This window comes from Suncus etruscus, chromosome 2, assembly GCF_024139225.1.
Source record: "Suncus etruscus isolate mSunEtr1 chromosome 2, mSunEtr1.pri.cur, whole genome shotgun sequence".
Taxonomy (NCBI): Eukaryota; Metazoa; Chordata; class Mammalia; order Eulipotyphla; family Soricidae; genus Suncus; species Suncus etruscus.
The window spans coordinates 39,731,870-39,746,165 of NC_064849.1; the positions used below are offsets into that span (position 1 = coordinate 39,731,870).

Here is a 14,296-nt window from a genome sequence, read left to right on the forward strand (position 1 = left end):
CATTTGGTTCTTTTCTCTTTCTTCCTCAAATTTCCTAAATAGAGAAATCTTAGACATGATTAACCTTATTCTTGGCTTCACTAAAATATCTCACTTGTGTCTCTGAAAAGAAAAAAAAAAGTTGTATTTAGGGGCTTGGAATTAGTTCAAAGTGCTGGTCTGGCATGTGTGAGAGGCCCTGGGTTGGATCTCCAGCACGGCATAACTCCACCCTCAGCACTGCTACCTATGACTCTGGTGGCCTACATGGCCTTTGGCCCAAACTGAATCCTGGGGCTGAGCATGGAAACTGCACCTCAGGGCCAAGCATCACTGGGAGTGGCCTATGAATCCTTAGAGCACTGCTGGGGAGGCCCCTATTTTTAAGCAGATATAATCAGATCCTCAGGAAAGCAAGTCCAGTGGTAGGGGAAAAAAGTGTAACCCTTTAGCTTTTAACTCATTACTGTCAAATCTCAGGCTAGGTAGGAGGCTTCTCTGGCCTTTACTCCTTGTGCCCTTCACACTGTCTTCCATAGCACATTCAGGTGAGGATCAGACAACAGCACTTGAAGTGAGGACACATATCATTTCAACCTGCTAGCAACACTTACTTATCTTTATGGACTTAGATTTAGAGGAACCCTTTGTCACTGGGGTCCTGATGCCCTAACTCAGGTACCACACTTCCTTTTCCCTTCCAGCCTCTTTATTTGGATACAGAGGAGTAAATGATAACATATATGCCACACTAGGTAGAGAAACACATTCTAAACACACCTGCTTGCATGCAAACTGCATGTGATGCTGTCCTTGTTGAAGCTGTGAGTTAACAAGCCGCCGTCTGAAACCTAGCGGCTGTGTCTGTGCTCTGCATGCAAGGGGGAGAACCACTCTGAACTCTGCTCTGCTGAGATGAAACTCAATCCTGGTAGATTACAAAGAGGCAAGGGAGCGTACAGATCTGCAACTCCATACCTATTGAGTTTGTAAAATCATCAATTGAAATGTAAGACTCAATTCTCTGTGAATTTGAATGTAGGTTCTTGAAAATCATTTCAGCCTCTACAGTAGAACTGCTTCCCTTTACAGAGGAAAATGTTCTTCACTGTAATCATTTTAGAGAAAATCTCCAACATCTCAATTTAAACTCGGTGGAACTGAATTTAAAAATCACCACATTACCATTTTTCTGGAATGAGCTCTTACGTTTAGTGGTATAAGAGCCCCAATATATTTCCTCAATATATTTGTTTTGGCTTAGATACTCTTAATTTTGATCTTTGATTTTTAGATTTAAGGATATTTTATTCACCCCATGTAAAGCCTGCACTTTAGACATATGCAGAGCTTCAACAGTTAAAAATCTGCTAATTTTTTGTCCTTACTTTTTTTTTTCTATTTCTGGGGCTCAGTGATAGAGACCCCCTATGAGCAGTTTCACTCCCAGCAACAGCAGAGTGGCATGATTGAACCTGTACCTCTCAACATAAGTTAAACCACCACCCCCAAAATTGTTTTGGGGTGTGTCAAGAGGCAAGTAAAAACTTTTACATATATGTATATAGACATACATATATGCATCAATATCTGTTTTATATAGCACAGATATACATATAGCACATAAAAAGATACACAGTATATCTGTGCTATTAAAATTTTATGTGTGGGAAACCAAATAGGGAAACATGTTTCAAATAGTTCTGGGGTGGGAGTTGGGGGAAAGACAATCATCTTAAACAGGCTGACAAACCTGTTTTGACCATGCATAAAGGGGAGCTGCCAGAATAAAACAGGCAAGTGAAACTCAGTTATCTTCTTTCCCCACAGAACAGAGGGAGGGATCACCAAGGGGGCCACCATCGGGGTCCTCCTCGACCTAAATAGGAAAACCTTGACCTTTTTCGTCAACGATGAACAGCAAGGCCCCATAGCGTTTGAGAACGTGGAGGGCCTGTTCTTCCCAGCGGTCAGCCTGAACAGGAATGTACAGGTAAGCTGAAGCTGCCTGAGCTTCAACAGTACCTGAGGGAGACCTCAGATCCAGATGGAGCAATGGAGGAAGGAGAGAGCTCAGTACTACCAAATGAGATGATTCCAAATCCCTCTTAGCCAAACTTTATTGATATTGCTATTGTTGACATGGATGCCATACCCAGCAGGGCTTGGAACAGGGGACATATGGTACTGGGGACAGAACGAAGGACATCTATCTCACTTGCAAGGCATGGTCTCAGCCATCTTCTTGGCCCCAACCTCCTCTTGACTCTAGGAAACTCTTTAGTCAATCACAAGTAGAAATTTGCAACTCTTTTTTGTGTTCTACTAAGGACCAATCATCAGAGCCCTAGACTCATCTCCAGGATAAAAAACGCTCTTGAACCAGCTGACATGAAAACAAATAAACTGACTTATACCCTGCTCCATGCATGCCTGAGAAGTAGTAGTGTAAGATTTAAGTAGTAACACCATTATTTTCAGATGCTGAGCATCTTCTTTGCTTGGTGTTAGGAAAAAATAGTCCTTGTCTATGGGCTAGGAACTTGGGATCCTTATGAGAACCATGCAGATTCCTTGTAGAAAAAAAAAATGACATATTCTTCTCATTTCTTCATTCACATCTTTACTGGAAGCCTTCAATAAGCCAGGCTCTTCTATACATATTTAGGATACAGCAACAAAAAAACAAACCTTGTCTTCTTTTTACTTACATTGTAGTTATAAGAGTCATCAGTAAGTGATAAGCAAGATTACTATCCATAAGTGTTCTGTGATAAAAATGCCATAAAGAAAATGGAGTAAAAACCCTGAGGGTTGAGGGGAGTATAGGGTTAGAAGGGCACTTCCTGTAAGAAGGCTTTATTGAGGTCCCAGGAGCTTAGCCTTCAAGGGGATGAGGGAGTAAGCTGTGGTCAGTTCTTTCAAGCAAAGCAAAAAGAGCCTAAGTAAAATTCCTAGGTCTAAATGACCTCATTCAGGTGGTATTAGGAGGGAATGGGGCAGGAAAGATCAGGCAGAGCCCTGCCAGCCTCTATCAAGATGTACTTTCACTTCCCCCTTCAGCTGTGCTGCTCATTATCCACTATGAACTTCATTAGATAAGGTCTCAGAATAAAACACTGCAGCTGACTTTTGCTCTGTTCAAACACACACAAACCCTCAGTATTGTTTATTAATATGTACAGTAAAAATGATTGCAAGTCAGTGTGCTCTCTATACTTCTGCAACAAGGCTTCTAGGAGGCTGAAACCTAATATCATAGTTCAGCCTCAGCACTGTAAACAAAATTACCAGAAATAACCCAGAAGTAAGTCTCAGAAAAATCTCAACATTTTTCACGTTGTCAGCTATTTCTCTTCCAAAAAATAACACACATTGCACTCTTTAGGAGTTTCTAGAACATTGCAAGTATCTTTTGATAAAGATTCTGTTCTAGCCACAGATATAAATTAGTGGGAAAGCACAGGCCTTGCATGGGGAAGCCCTGGATTCAATCTCTAGCACCATTGGGTGTGAGTCCCCATACCACACACCAGAACAAATAAACAATAACAACAAAAACAGATTAGAGCACTAGACAAATAGCACTTGCCTTGAATATGACTGAGGCCTGTGTTCAGTCCCCAGCAGTGTATATGGTCCTTTGAGTGACCTCTGAGCACAGAACCAGAAGTGGTCCCAAAGCAAATGAAAATTGGACAAGAGCAAAATTGGACAAGAAGGGGGGAAATGACGACACCGTATGAAATGGTTCTAGCCTTGCCTGCGTTGCTCCTCACTGAGGCATGAGGTTGGACAGAAAACAGTGAAAGAGTAGAAAGGCCAACATCAAGAAGCCTCTATGCAATCCCAAAACAAAAGATCTATCCTAGTTGGGAGAACTAATGGATGTGTTATAAGGAAAGAGTTATCTTTGTTCTTCTGATCTTTATTCATGGACTTTGCAGGGGCCAGTGTAGCCAACAGGCTTTTTCAGGTACACACAGATTCCTGTGATTTAGTCATGAGGAGCAGTCTCCCCCAGAATTCTTAAATAAAAAAGTAAACGGACCAGAACCACAATGTCAAGTCTAACCCAGATCCGTGGGTTCACAACACAGAACTCTTCAACTAGACTCTCTCGAGCATCTTAGCAAAATTGATATTAAAAAGGAAGTGAATGATGGGGCTGGAGCAGTGGTGCAAGCGGTAGGGCGTCTGCCTTGCCTGAGCTAACCTAGGACGAACCTTGGTTCTATCTTCCAGCATCCCATATAGTCCCCCAAGTCAGGAGCGATTTCTGAGCGCATAGCCAGGAGTAACCGGAGTGTCACCGACTGTGGCCCTAAAACCAAAAATAAAAAAATAAAAAACAAAAAAAAGGAAGTGAATGAATATCTGCTTCTCAATTAGGAATGGTAGAGGTGGCACTCCTTCCTGATCTGCCTCTGGACCTAACAGCCTCTTCTCCCCACCAGGTTACTCTCCACACAGGGCTCCCGGTCCCTGACTTCTACTCCAGCAGAGCGTCCATAGCCTAAGGCTGCGCATTGAAGACCCCAGAGGTCTTTCGTCCTTCCTCCAGCTGAGAAGGCAGCGGGGAGCTCAGCCCTGCCCAGGATTCCAGGGAGCCTGATGGGGAGGAAGCAGAGAAAAGCTGGTTCTCCACAACCTCACACCCTCAGCTCAGCCCACCTTCTTCCCCTTCTCTGGTGTAATGACCATGTTTGCTTCCACCTTAAGCAATTCTCACCAACAAAGGACCTAGACACCCCACATGTCACTTTGTTGCTGTTCTCCTGTGTTGCTTTTCTTGACCTTAATTTTTTATGTTGGTGAGTTCTGTTTGGTTTCTTTATTTTTCTGTTCATGTGTTTTGGTGACTGACCCAAACTGGCACTGCCACAGGAAAATTCTCCTGTTGACTTTCCTTCTCAAGCTTTCTGTCAAACAGAGAATATTGGGAAAGGTAAGAAGGGACTGAATTTGAAGCTGGTGATTTACTTCCTAGTCTTGCCCTGTGACCTCTCATGCCGCATTAAGTCCACATAACTGATCTTTTTGGGCCGGGTTAGAGTGAATGTGGCATTTTCAGTTGAACTAAAACAATGAAGCACAAAAATTCTAGCCCAGGGCTGCAGAAAAGTCTTTGGGACAAGTTCTATCACTACAACCACAACTATTGAGTGAAAAGGGAATATCTCTAGACAGAGGCAAACCAGGAGACCTAATTATTTCCTTTTTCTTTTTTTTTTTTTTTTTTTTTGAGAACCTGCTATGGACCAGGCACTGTTCCAGACATGGTAGATACAAAGGTGAACAAATACACAGATGTGGTCTTGGCCTTCCTGGAACTCAATATTCATGCATAAGCCAAAATAAAATAATTATAATTTTTAAGTTCTAGAAAGGAAATAAATAAGGGCCAAAGAGGCTAATTGGCAAGATCTTTCACTTCCCTTCAAAGGATGCTAAATATCCACATGTTCTAGCCACATTGCTAGAAATGTACCCACTCAATGCCTTTCCACCATGCTATTTTAATTATGGTACCTGCTGCTATCCATCACCAAGCCCTTCTTTGGTAGTATTGATGTCAGCATTCTTATCAAATAATGCTGCAATGATACTAAGCCTTAACAATGGATGTGGGGGGAAAATTCTGGCCAGAGAAAGAGGATCCATTCTTACTCCTGAGGGATCTTCAGTTGCAGTCCACGGCATTCATGTTCTCAGGATAAATGTGCTTGTATCCATGTCTCCTCTCTGTGCCCATGATAAATGAACACACTATTCACCTTCTGCCATCCACAACCTAATTTGGGGGAATAATTCAATGTTTAGAAGAAACTGAACTTATATGTCATTGCTAATTTGATAGCAAAATAATTGTGATTATTACATCTATATAGAGATAGACTTATATAAGTTCTCTTGTGATGCTTTTGTTTGACATGAAGTTTTAAAAAAATGTAGGACCTAGAAAAAGGCTGACAGTAGTTGTCTTTAGAGTTGATGGTGAGCTAAGAAATTAATTCACCAGGGGAAAAAACAACTAACAACAAATAAAATGAGGAAAGAGGATTCGAGACCTACAGTTACAGTTTGGATGAAACATACTAAATGTAAATAGCAAACAATAATTTTGATTCTCTCCATCGGCTCCAGTGTTTTTCTAGTTCCATGTACCTAATTTATTGAAGGGGTGCTATCCTGTGTACATCTGTCTGAGTTTTTCTTGGCTACAGGGAAACTGTTGCAGGCAACACTCGTTTGATATTTGATTTACTTTCCCATGAGACTCGATGGCTGGGCCGCTGTAGACTCATAGTTGTTCTTGTTCTTTACTAACCTCATCCAGCTAATTAGATTTCTGGTGACTTGTAACATGTAGCTTAAACTAAATTGCAATGATAGATGCATATAGCTACTATACTAGGAACAATCAATATTTCTGGTGTGCCAATAAATGATTTTTATGAGAGCACATGATCTGTCTCTTTAGAGTGTCTTACTTTTTGCCTGAAGGGGATCAGCACTTCCCCTTGATCAGAGCACCAATCCTTCTCACTGCACTTCTCACTGGAGAGTACCCCAAAGGCTCTTCAAATCTCATCATAAATGTCCCAGCACTGTCTCCCAGTGGCACTTACCTACGAAGTCCTAGTGCTACATGCAACAGTCATGGTTTGGTACCACTCAAGGTATGCCGAGGTCACCAAGTACAAACTCACTGCTCCCAAAACCACACATGTGTACTGACAGTTTCACTGACCTCAAACTTGGCTTCTTAAGTCATGTCTCTGAATGGCTACACAATGCAACAGACTTTAAATTATTAACATAATTAATCCGCTGCACATTGTTATTTGCCTTTTTGTCATGAGTTGCCTTTGATTTTTTTGTTTGTTTTTGTTTTGGGGTCACACCTGGTAGCGCTCGGGGTTATTCCTAGCTCTACACTCAGAAGTCGCTCCTGGCAGGCTTGGGGGACCATATGGGATGCCGGGATTTGAACCACCGTCCTTCTGCATGCAAGGCAAATGCTCTACCTTCATGCTATTTCTCCAGCCCCCTGCCTTTAATTTTATATAAATAAACAACAACAACAAACAAAAAATATTATCTAAAAGTGTTTGATCTAGGTCCGAGAGGAACAGGGAGAAGTGGTTGTAGTTTGCTGCTCTGGGGCCATCCTGGCTTTTGGCACTTCCTCTTCTCATCCAGATCCTGAAGTTTCTTCTTCCTCCTCTATGGACTATGGACCCCATCTCTCCTGCTTTATGTTCTCCTGTTCACACTGACAGACACATTAGCTGTTTTTTACTCTTCTGTACTAAAGTTAATGGAACTCTGATTCCAAGTATTTCCACAGAGGAATGATGAAGTAAATTGCAAGAAAGCATCCTATTTTCTAGAAGTAAGACTCGTGTTCTGTGCCTAATGTGCATTTATTTTTTTTATCCATTCATTCAATTTACTGGTAAGAAATAGGAGGAGTTGCATAGATGTCATGTAGCTCAGCTGTTGAGCACTTGCTTTCTACATGTGAGATCCAGGGTTCAATGCCCAGGACAGTGAAGAAGGAGAAAAAATAAGAAGAGAAGAAAAAGAAGGAAAAGAAGAGCTTACTATGTCTAGATATTTTATTATAAATCAAAGAAATTATAGTAATTAAAAAACTAAACTATGACTTATATGAGTATGTTAAAGATATGTGGATAAAATCAAACACTTGTACCTACTATTTACACTAAAACTGGTGTTTAGGGATCTTTACATATAATAAAATAGATCCCACATGACTGAATCTTGTCTTGAACTGAAGAGCCAGATTTTTGAATATACAGTGAATTTGAAGTATTGGATAAAGGTGAACAATGGAAGCACTTAGAGATAGTGATAGTACAGTGGTAAGCGTGTTTTCCATACACATGATCAATTCAGGATTACATAAATTCCCCAGTAACCACCAGGAGTCACTCCTGAGCAAAGAGCCAGGAATAATCCCTGAGTACAGCTGGGAATAGCCCCCAAACAAAACAAAGGAAGCACCTAATTTAATTCACAGAAACATCAATATAGTTCTTTGGATTATCTGCCCCTGGTCATGAAAAGAAAAGGTGCATAGACAGAATTAGAGAGTCAGGAAGAATAATAATTACATTAAAATTATAACTATATAATTACAATAATTACATTAAAAATTAAAACTGCTCAATTTGGGGCAGAGGGCATTATTGAGACAAGCTGGACTAACTTCTGCCCATTAGACTGTTCCCCAACAGACAGTCAGGTCATATATCCTCCCAGTTAAAATTCAAGGCCCATAGAATGAGCATTCAAGGACCCGACTCCACTCTTTTTTTACACTCTTCCTAGTCCCTTAATCAATGGATTACTAGTTTACTTCCCAAACTTCCTAAACTAAACTAGTTTAGTTTACTTCCTCACCTTTTAGGAAAGATGCCTCTATATGTTGTTCTTGGCCTTCTCATGAGGGACTTTAATCAGTGCTGTTCCTAAGATGCCACAAGTGAGAGCAGAAAACCTGCCACTAAGAAAATGCCCCAAGGGCCCGGAGAGATAGCACAGCGGCGTTTGCCTTGCAAGCAGCTGATCCAGGACCAAAGGTGGTTGGTTCGAATCCCGGTGTCCCATATGGTCCCCCATACCTGCCAGGAGCTATTTCTGAGCAGACAGCCAGGAGTAACCCCTGAGCATTGCCGGGTGTAGCCCAAAATAAAAAAAAAAAGAAAAAAAAAAGAAAAAGAAAAAAAATGTCTCAAAATTCAACAATGAATGACTCTGTTGATCACAATGGTTTTAATAAAAAAAATTTTAAAGTTATAACATATCTTATTTATCATATTAACTAACATACTTTACCAATCTTTAAATACTTGAAACTATTTTATATGTTAGACTCTAAGATTAATGGGTACATTCTTACATCATTAACTAAATAAAGTCTGCAACTATCACTCTCTTCTAAAAAAAAAAAAAAAAAAAAAAAAGGAAATTCCTCAAGGAGGCTAGAGTGGTAGCACAGCAGGTAGAGAATGTGCCTTTGATCCCCAGCATCCCATATGTTTTCCTAAGCTTGCCAGAAGTGATTTCTGAGTAGAGAGCCTGGAGTAACCCCGAGCACCATTAGTGTGCCCCTCCAAAAATAAAATGCCTCAAAATCTTGTTTAGATTTTGTTCCCTTATTTATTTTTTTATATAAAAACCGACCACAGGGACCAAAATGATAGCAAAGTGGTAGGGTGCTTGCCTTGCATGCTGCTGAACCGGGACAGACCCATATGGTCCCCCAAGCCTGCCAGGAGCAATTTTTGAGCACAGAGCCAGATGTAACACCTGAACACCATTGGGTGTGACCCCAAAACCAAAAAAATGAAGAAGAAGAAGAAGAAGAAGAAGAAGAAGAAGAAGAAGAAGAAGAAGAAGAAGAAGAAGAAGAAGAAGAAGAAGAAGAAGGAAGAAGAAGAAGAAGAAGAAGAAGAAGAAGAAGAAGAAGAAGAAGAAGAAGAAGAAGAAGAGGAAGGAGGAGGAGGAGGAAGAGGAAGAAGAAGGAGGAGGAGGAGGAAGAGGAAGAAGAAAAAGAAGAGAAGAAGAAAAGAAGAAGAGGAGGAGGAGGAGGAGAAACTAACCATAAATATACACCATGATTTTAAATCATTCATAATTTGGCTGGTGCTTACCTCATCCCTCAAGCATTTCTTCTAAAGTTCTCTGATAATTAATGAAGATCATTATTTCATGAATAAGCATAGTGAAATATTGAACTGTCAAACTCACTAGCTAGGCCTTTTGCTGTGCATGATAAAAGTAACCATAATACACTCTGAGAGAAACTTCATGCTGGTATGAACCAGTGATTCTCAATCTCAACTGAAATCTTCTAATAAGGTTAATGGATTCAACTATGTCTTCATGTATGTTCTGTACCACAAGAAGGCCATTAAGCAAGTTATGGCCATAAATTTAGTGCAATAGAGGTAAAATATGATACAAGTATTAATGATAAAGTTATCTTTTCTTCACATTATCAGGCAACCTTGAGAGTTGTAAGCAAAGAATCTAGTCATGGTTGTCCATAGCTCCACCAGTTCCACCACTGCCCTAGGACCAGTGCTGAAAAATCACCCAGTTTCCACATAAAAATAGAATGTTTGGACCAGAGAAATAGGACATGAGGTAAAGCACTTGTCTTATGAGCAGCATTTGTGGTTGAACCTGCCTGATTCAGTCCCTGGCACCACATATGGTCTTATAAGCACCACCAAGAGTCCCTCCTAAGCACAGAGCCAGGTTTATCAAGTCTGAGTATATTACTTATCTAATTAATGTTTATATACTCTACAAAGCCTATTGTAGTGTAGACCAGTTCTTGAAATGTTCCAATTAACCTTTATCTGCTTATCATTTGAAACCTCTCCAACCCTCAGACAAAGAACTTAATTCCTCACATCTGACAACCACACTGTCCTGCCAGCAATTAAGAAAATATATGAGTGGAGCAATCTCCTTTCAGATCACATGTGGAAGAAAAATTACATAAAGAGCCATTAGAGCTCTCATTTACTTCAGATTATGGCTCGTCATAAATCCATTAGCTACTGGATTGAAAATACAGGTCAGAAACGATGCAAAATTGTTTGTAACTAATGCCTCCTTTTTTCCTTTAAGATAGTTTGTAAATGCATCATAAAAACAATGCAAGCCATTCAATTAATCTATAGAAGTAGAAGAGGGGATGAGATAAAGGAGAGAACAGATGTCAAAAATATATGGGCAGGGAGGGTTTAAATGTAAATACAATTTGGAGAGTAGTGTTCAGAGATGGTTAAGCATATTACATAAGTAAATTTACAGTGACTTGAAGTTTTCTTGAGAAATATCAGATAAATATTTGGACTGTATTCTGGTTTATTAAGGTTTTGACTATTTTATGTTAAATACTTTGATCTATGGAATGTGATATGATTAAGAATATATTTTCCAGGATAATTGCTACATAACTGTAAGGAATGATAAAATCATGCAATTCACTGAAACATAAATGGAAAAGGATATTATGTTAAACGAAGTAAGTTAGAAGAAAGTTATATACAAGATAATATCACTTTTATATGGTATATAGAATAATTGAATGAAGAAATACATCATTTAATGGGGAGATATGTGGCATTATGTGGTATATAGAATAACTGAATTAAAGAAATGTGTGGTTTAAAGGAAAGATATCTAAATCACCAGAGTATAGGGAGGAGAAGAAAAGACAAAAATCAAATTTGGGGGGAGGGTAGGAGGAGAGAAGAAATGAATATAAAGCAATAGGGGCCAAGGGCCATGGGGACTCAGGTACATCTGTGCTGTTAAGGAATGATAGCTAAATATCCAAACTATAGCATCAACAGTACTAAAATCATGAGACCCAAACTTTAACAACTGAACTTAAAGAGGTACCTGTCAAGATGGCAGGCTGCAGGAGTGGGGATTGGGGAGTGGTAGGAGGGGTGGGAGGGAACCTGGGAACACTGGTGGAGAGAAGTTGGCACTGGTGTGGGATCAGTGCTGGAAAATTGTCTGTCTAAAACTCAACTTTATATATATATATATATATATATACACATACATACATACTGTAAATATGTATATATACATAGAGAGAGCTTCCAAACAGTGAACCAACTTTCAAAAAACATTTTCAATATTTTTAATAGGTTTCACTTTCTCCTTTGTGAGCCCTTATTCAGTGGTATTAAAATTTTCCATTTCTGACTTGATTTTAGTACTTTACCATTTTGATGGTTGTGACTTTGAAACTGATTATAATGTGCCATACAAGTCAAGTTACTAGTGGTTTTTCCCCTCAGAATCTCCTTGTCTACTTTCTTCAATTAATTTTATGGATGAAGTTAATGTATTTTTCCAAATTCTGGAATATATTTTCTCGAGAAAAAGGTGGTATTATTACTAACACTTGAGATCTTACTAATAAAATGTAGGTGAAACTTCACATAGAGGAATACTGCCAAACAAACACTCACAGCATTTATTATGAGTCAGGTACTATTCTGATGGTTTGAGATACATGATTGATTTAACCTTTAAAAAATTATGAGGGACGTGTTGGATCATATCCAGCAGGGCCCAAGGAGAAAAAAAAATCACAAATATCAGAGAGAAATCAATCTTAGAAACTTCCAAGGCCAATTCAAACTCCATGTGAAGATCATATTCCATGTTTTTAAGATTTCAGCTTAGACTGTCCATGAATTATAATGTAATATAATTAGCACATTTACAATACATACACTGACTATGAGTTAGTTGTCCATCATTCAAGTGGCAAAGACACTTTTCCTTGATGTTAAAAGAATTTGAACATCTGCTTACTGTACTTGGAAGGGTAGAGAGAGAATCTCAATGTACCAAATGAAGCCCTGCGAGCCAAACCAGGAGAAATCTGAATGCCAAAGGACACAAGAAACTAAGGACAAAGGGCAGGTATGTGACAAGGAGATTGAGATTCAAATCACATCACATGTGCTCTTTTTTTTAATTCCTTAATTGCTTCAGACATCAGGTTTTATTTATAAGCCTCTTACTATAAGATCTTTGGCATCACTAAACCTAATCACCATGATGCTACATTTCTAGTAGTAACATTTAAAGATTATAAAAGGGGGGACCGGAGCTATAGCACAGTGGTAGGGCAGCCAACCCAGGATGAACTCTGATTCGATTCCCAACATCTCATATGGTTCCCCAAGTCTGCCAGGAGTGATTTCTGAGCACAAAGCCAGGAGTTACCCCTGAGTGCTGCCAGGTGTGACCCAAAACCCAAACAATAAATAAATAAAATAAAGATTATAAAAGGGGACAAATATGGAACAACCTTCTTTCATCAAATGGATCTGACACAATATATGATGTGCTCAGAGACTCCAGAGCCACCTCACAATGAGGCTAGGAGCCACAGGGACCAACCCAAAGATATCTTGGAGGCCATCAAGGTCATATCTAGCCATGTCAGAGGACCATACAATTTTTGGGCTCTAACTCAGGCCTCACATATTTTGTAGAGCTTGTGTTCTACCCCATTGGTCCACATCCCAATCCTAAATATTCTTTTAGAATCTGGTTTTCTTCGATTTAGGCTAAAAATAAAAATTATAAAAAAAAATATAACCTTTTTTCTGATTTTTCAGTTACAAAGTATGTTTGGTTTCTCTTTGTATTTTTTATACTTTACTTACCAGTGTCTTAACTAAAGGCTTTCTTGATTATATCATAGCTAGATTATTTATTCATGGACACATGGTTTGGGGACACTCAGAAAGAAGAAGCACATCTCAGGATCTGGAGAGTTGAACAACTGCTCTCCTCTGAGCCCCCTAGAGCCAAAGCAAAGCTTTTATTCTTTGTCCTCTAGTTGGCCCACTGCTCAAGATCTGATCCCAGAAAAACAAATGGTTGATTTGGCTTGGTGCAAAAACTGGGGGCAGAGCCAGTGTTACCTAACTTACCTATTTCAGGCCATGAACATAAGAAATCACCAACTCTCAGCCACCAAAAATTGAACTGGAATCCTCTTTTTTTTTTTTAAGTCTTTGAAATTTGTCAATGTGGAAATCTATCTCAACATTAGCACTCCACTCAAAAACATCAGGTCCCTGGTCCAGGACAATCATTTATTATCAATGAATTTAACAAATTAATTGACATCAAGTAACCTGACCTGTCACAAACTGAAGGCTTCTATTAGAAAACATATAATGTGTCTAACACAACACCTCATTTCAAATTCTCTTGCTCAAAATCAAGCAGTCCTTAAACTGCACTGTAAATTAAATGCTCATTGTAAACATGTTCACACAGTGGATCTGGAGGGGAATTTTCAGAGAGCTTTTACCTTATTTAACTTGTAAAAGTTTATATTCTTTGAGCATATCCCATGCTATTGTTTCTTAGAATGAGAAGAATATAATAGTGGCTACTATTACTGTAAACGGTGCATCCAGTACTGTCCTAAATACTACGGATTTGTTACTCTCTTAATCTACCTAATACCCCTATGAGGTTGGCAAGATTGTTATGCTCTATTTTTAAAATGAAGAAGCTTGGGTCTGAGAGGTAGTACAGGGATTAATATGCTTGCCTTACATGTAACCAACCCTTTAGATCCTGAGCACCAGGAGTAATACCTGAGCACAGAGCCTAAAGTAAGCCCTGAGCACTGTTGGGTGTGGCCCAAACCATACCCCCCCACACTACCACCATCACCAAAAGAAGACACTAAGACAAAGGAAGTCTTCTATAATTA

At 39.4% G+C, this 14,296-nt stretch overlaps 1 protein-coding gene across 6 annotated transcripts in view; it reads left to right on the top strand.

Moving 5' to 3' along the window:
• The window catches only part of TRIM9 (tripartite motif containing 9), a 113,045-nt gene extending 108,324 nt beyond the window's left edge, over positions 1 to 4,721 (top strand). For all 6 annotated transcript variants that reach the window (XM_049767096.1, XM_049767111.1, XM_049767106.1 and 3 more), the window contains 2 exons: positions 1,810 to 1,972; positions 4,437 to 4,721. In XM_049767096.1, the coding sequence (XP_049623053.1) occupies positions 1,810 to 1,972; positions 4,437 to 4,499 (226 nt within the window). In that variant the 3' untranslated portion in view covers positions 4,500 to 4,721. The remainder of the gene's footprint in view (positions 1 to 1,809; positions 1,973 to 4,436) is intronic.
• The last annotated feature ends 9,575 nt before the right edge of the window (positions 4,722 to 14,296 follow it).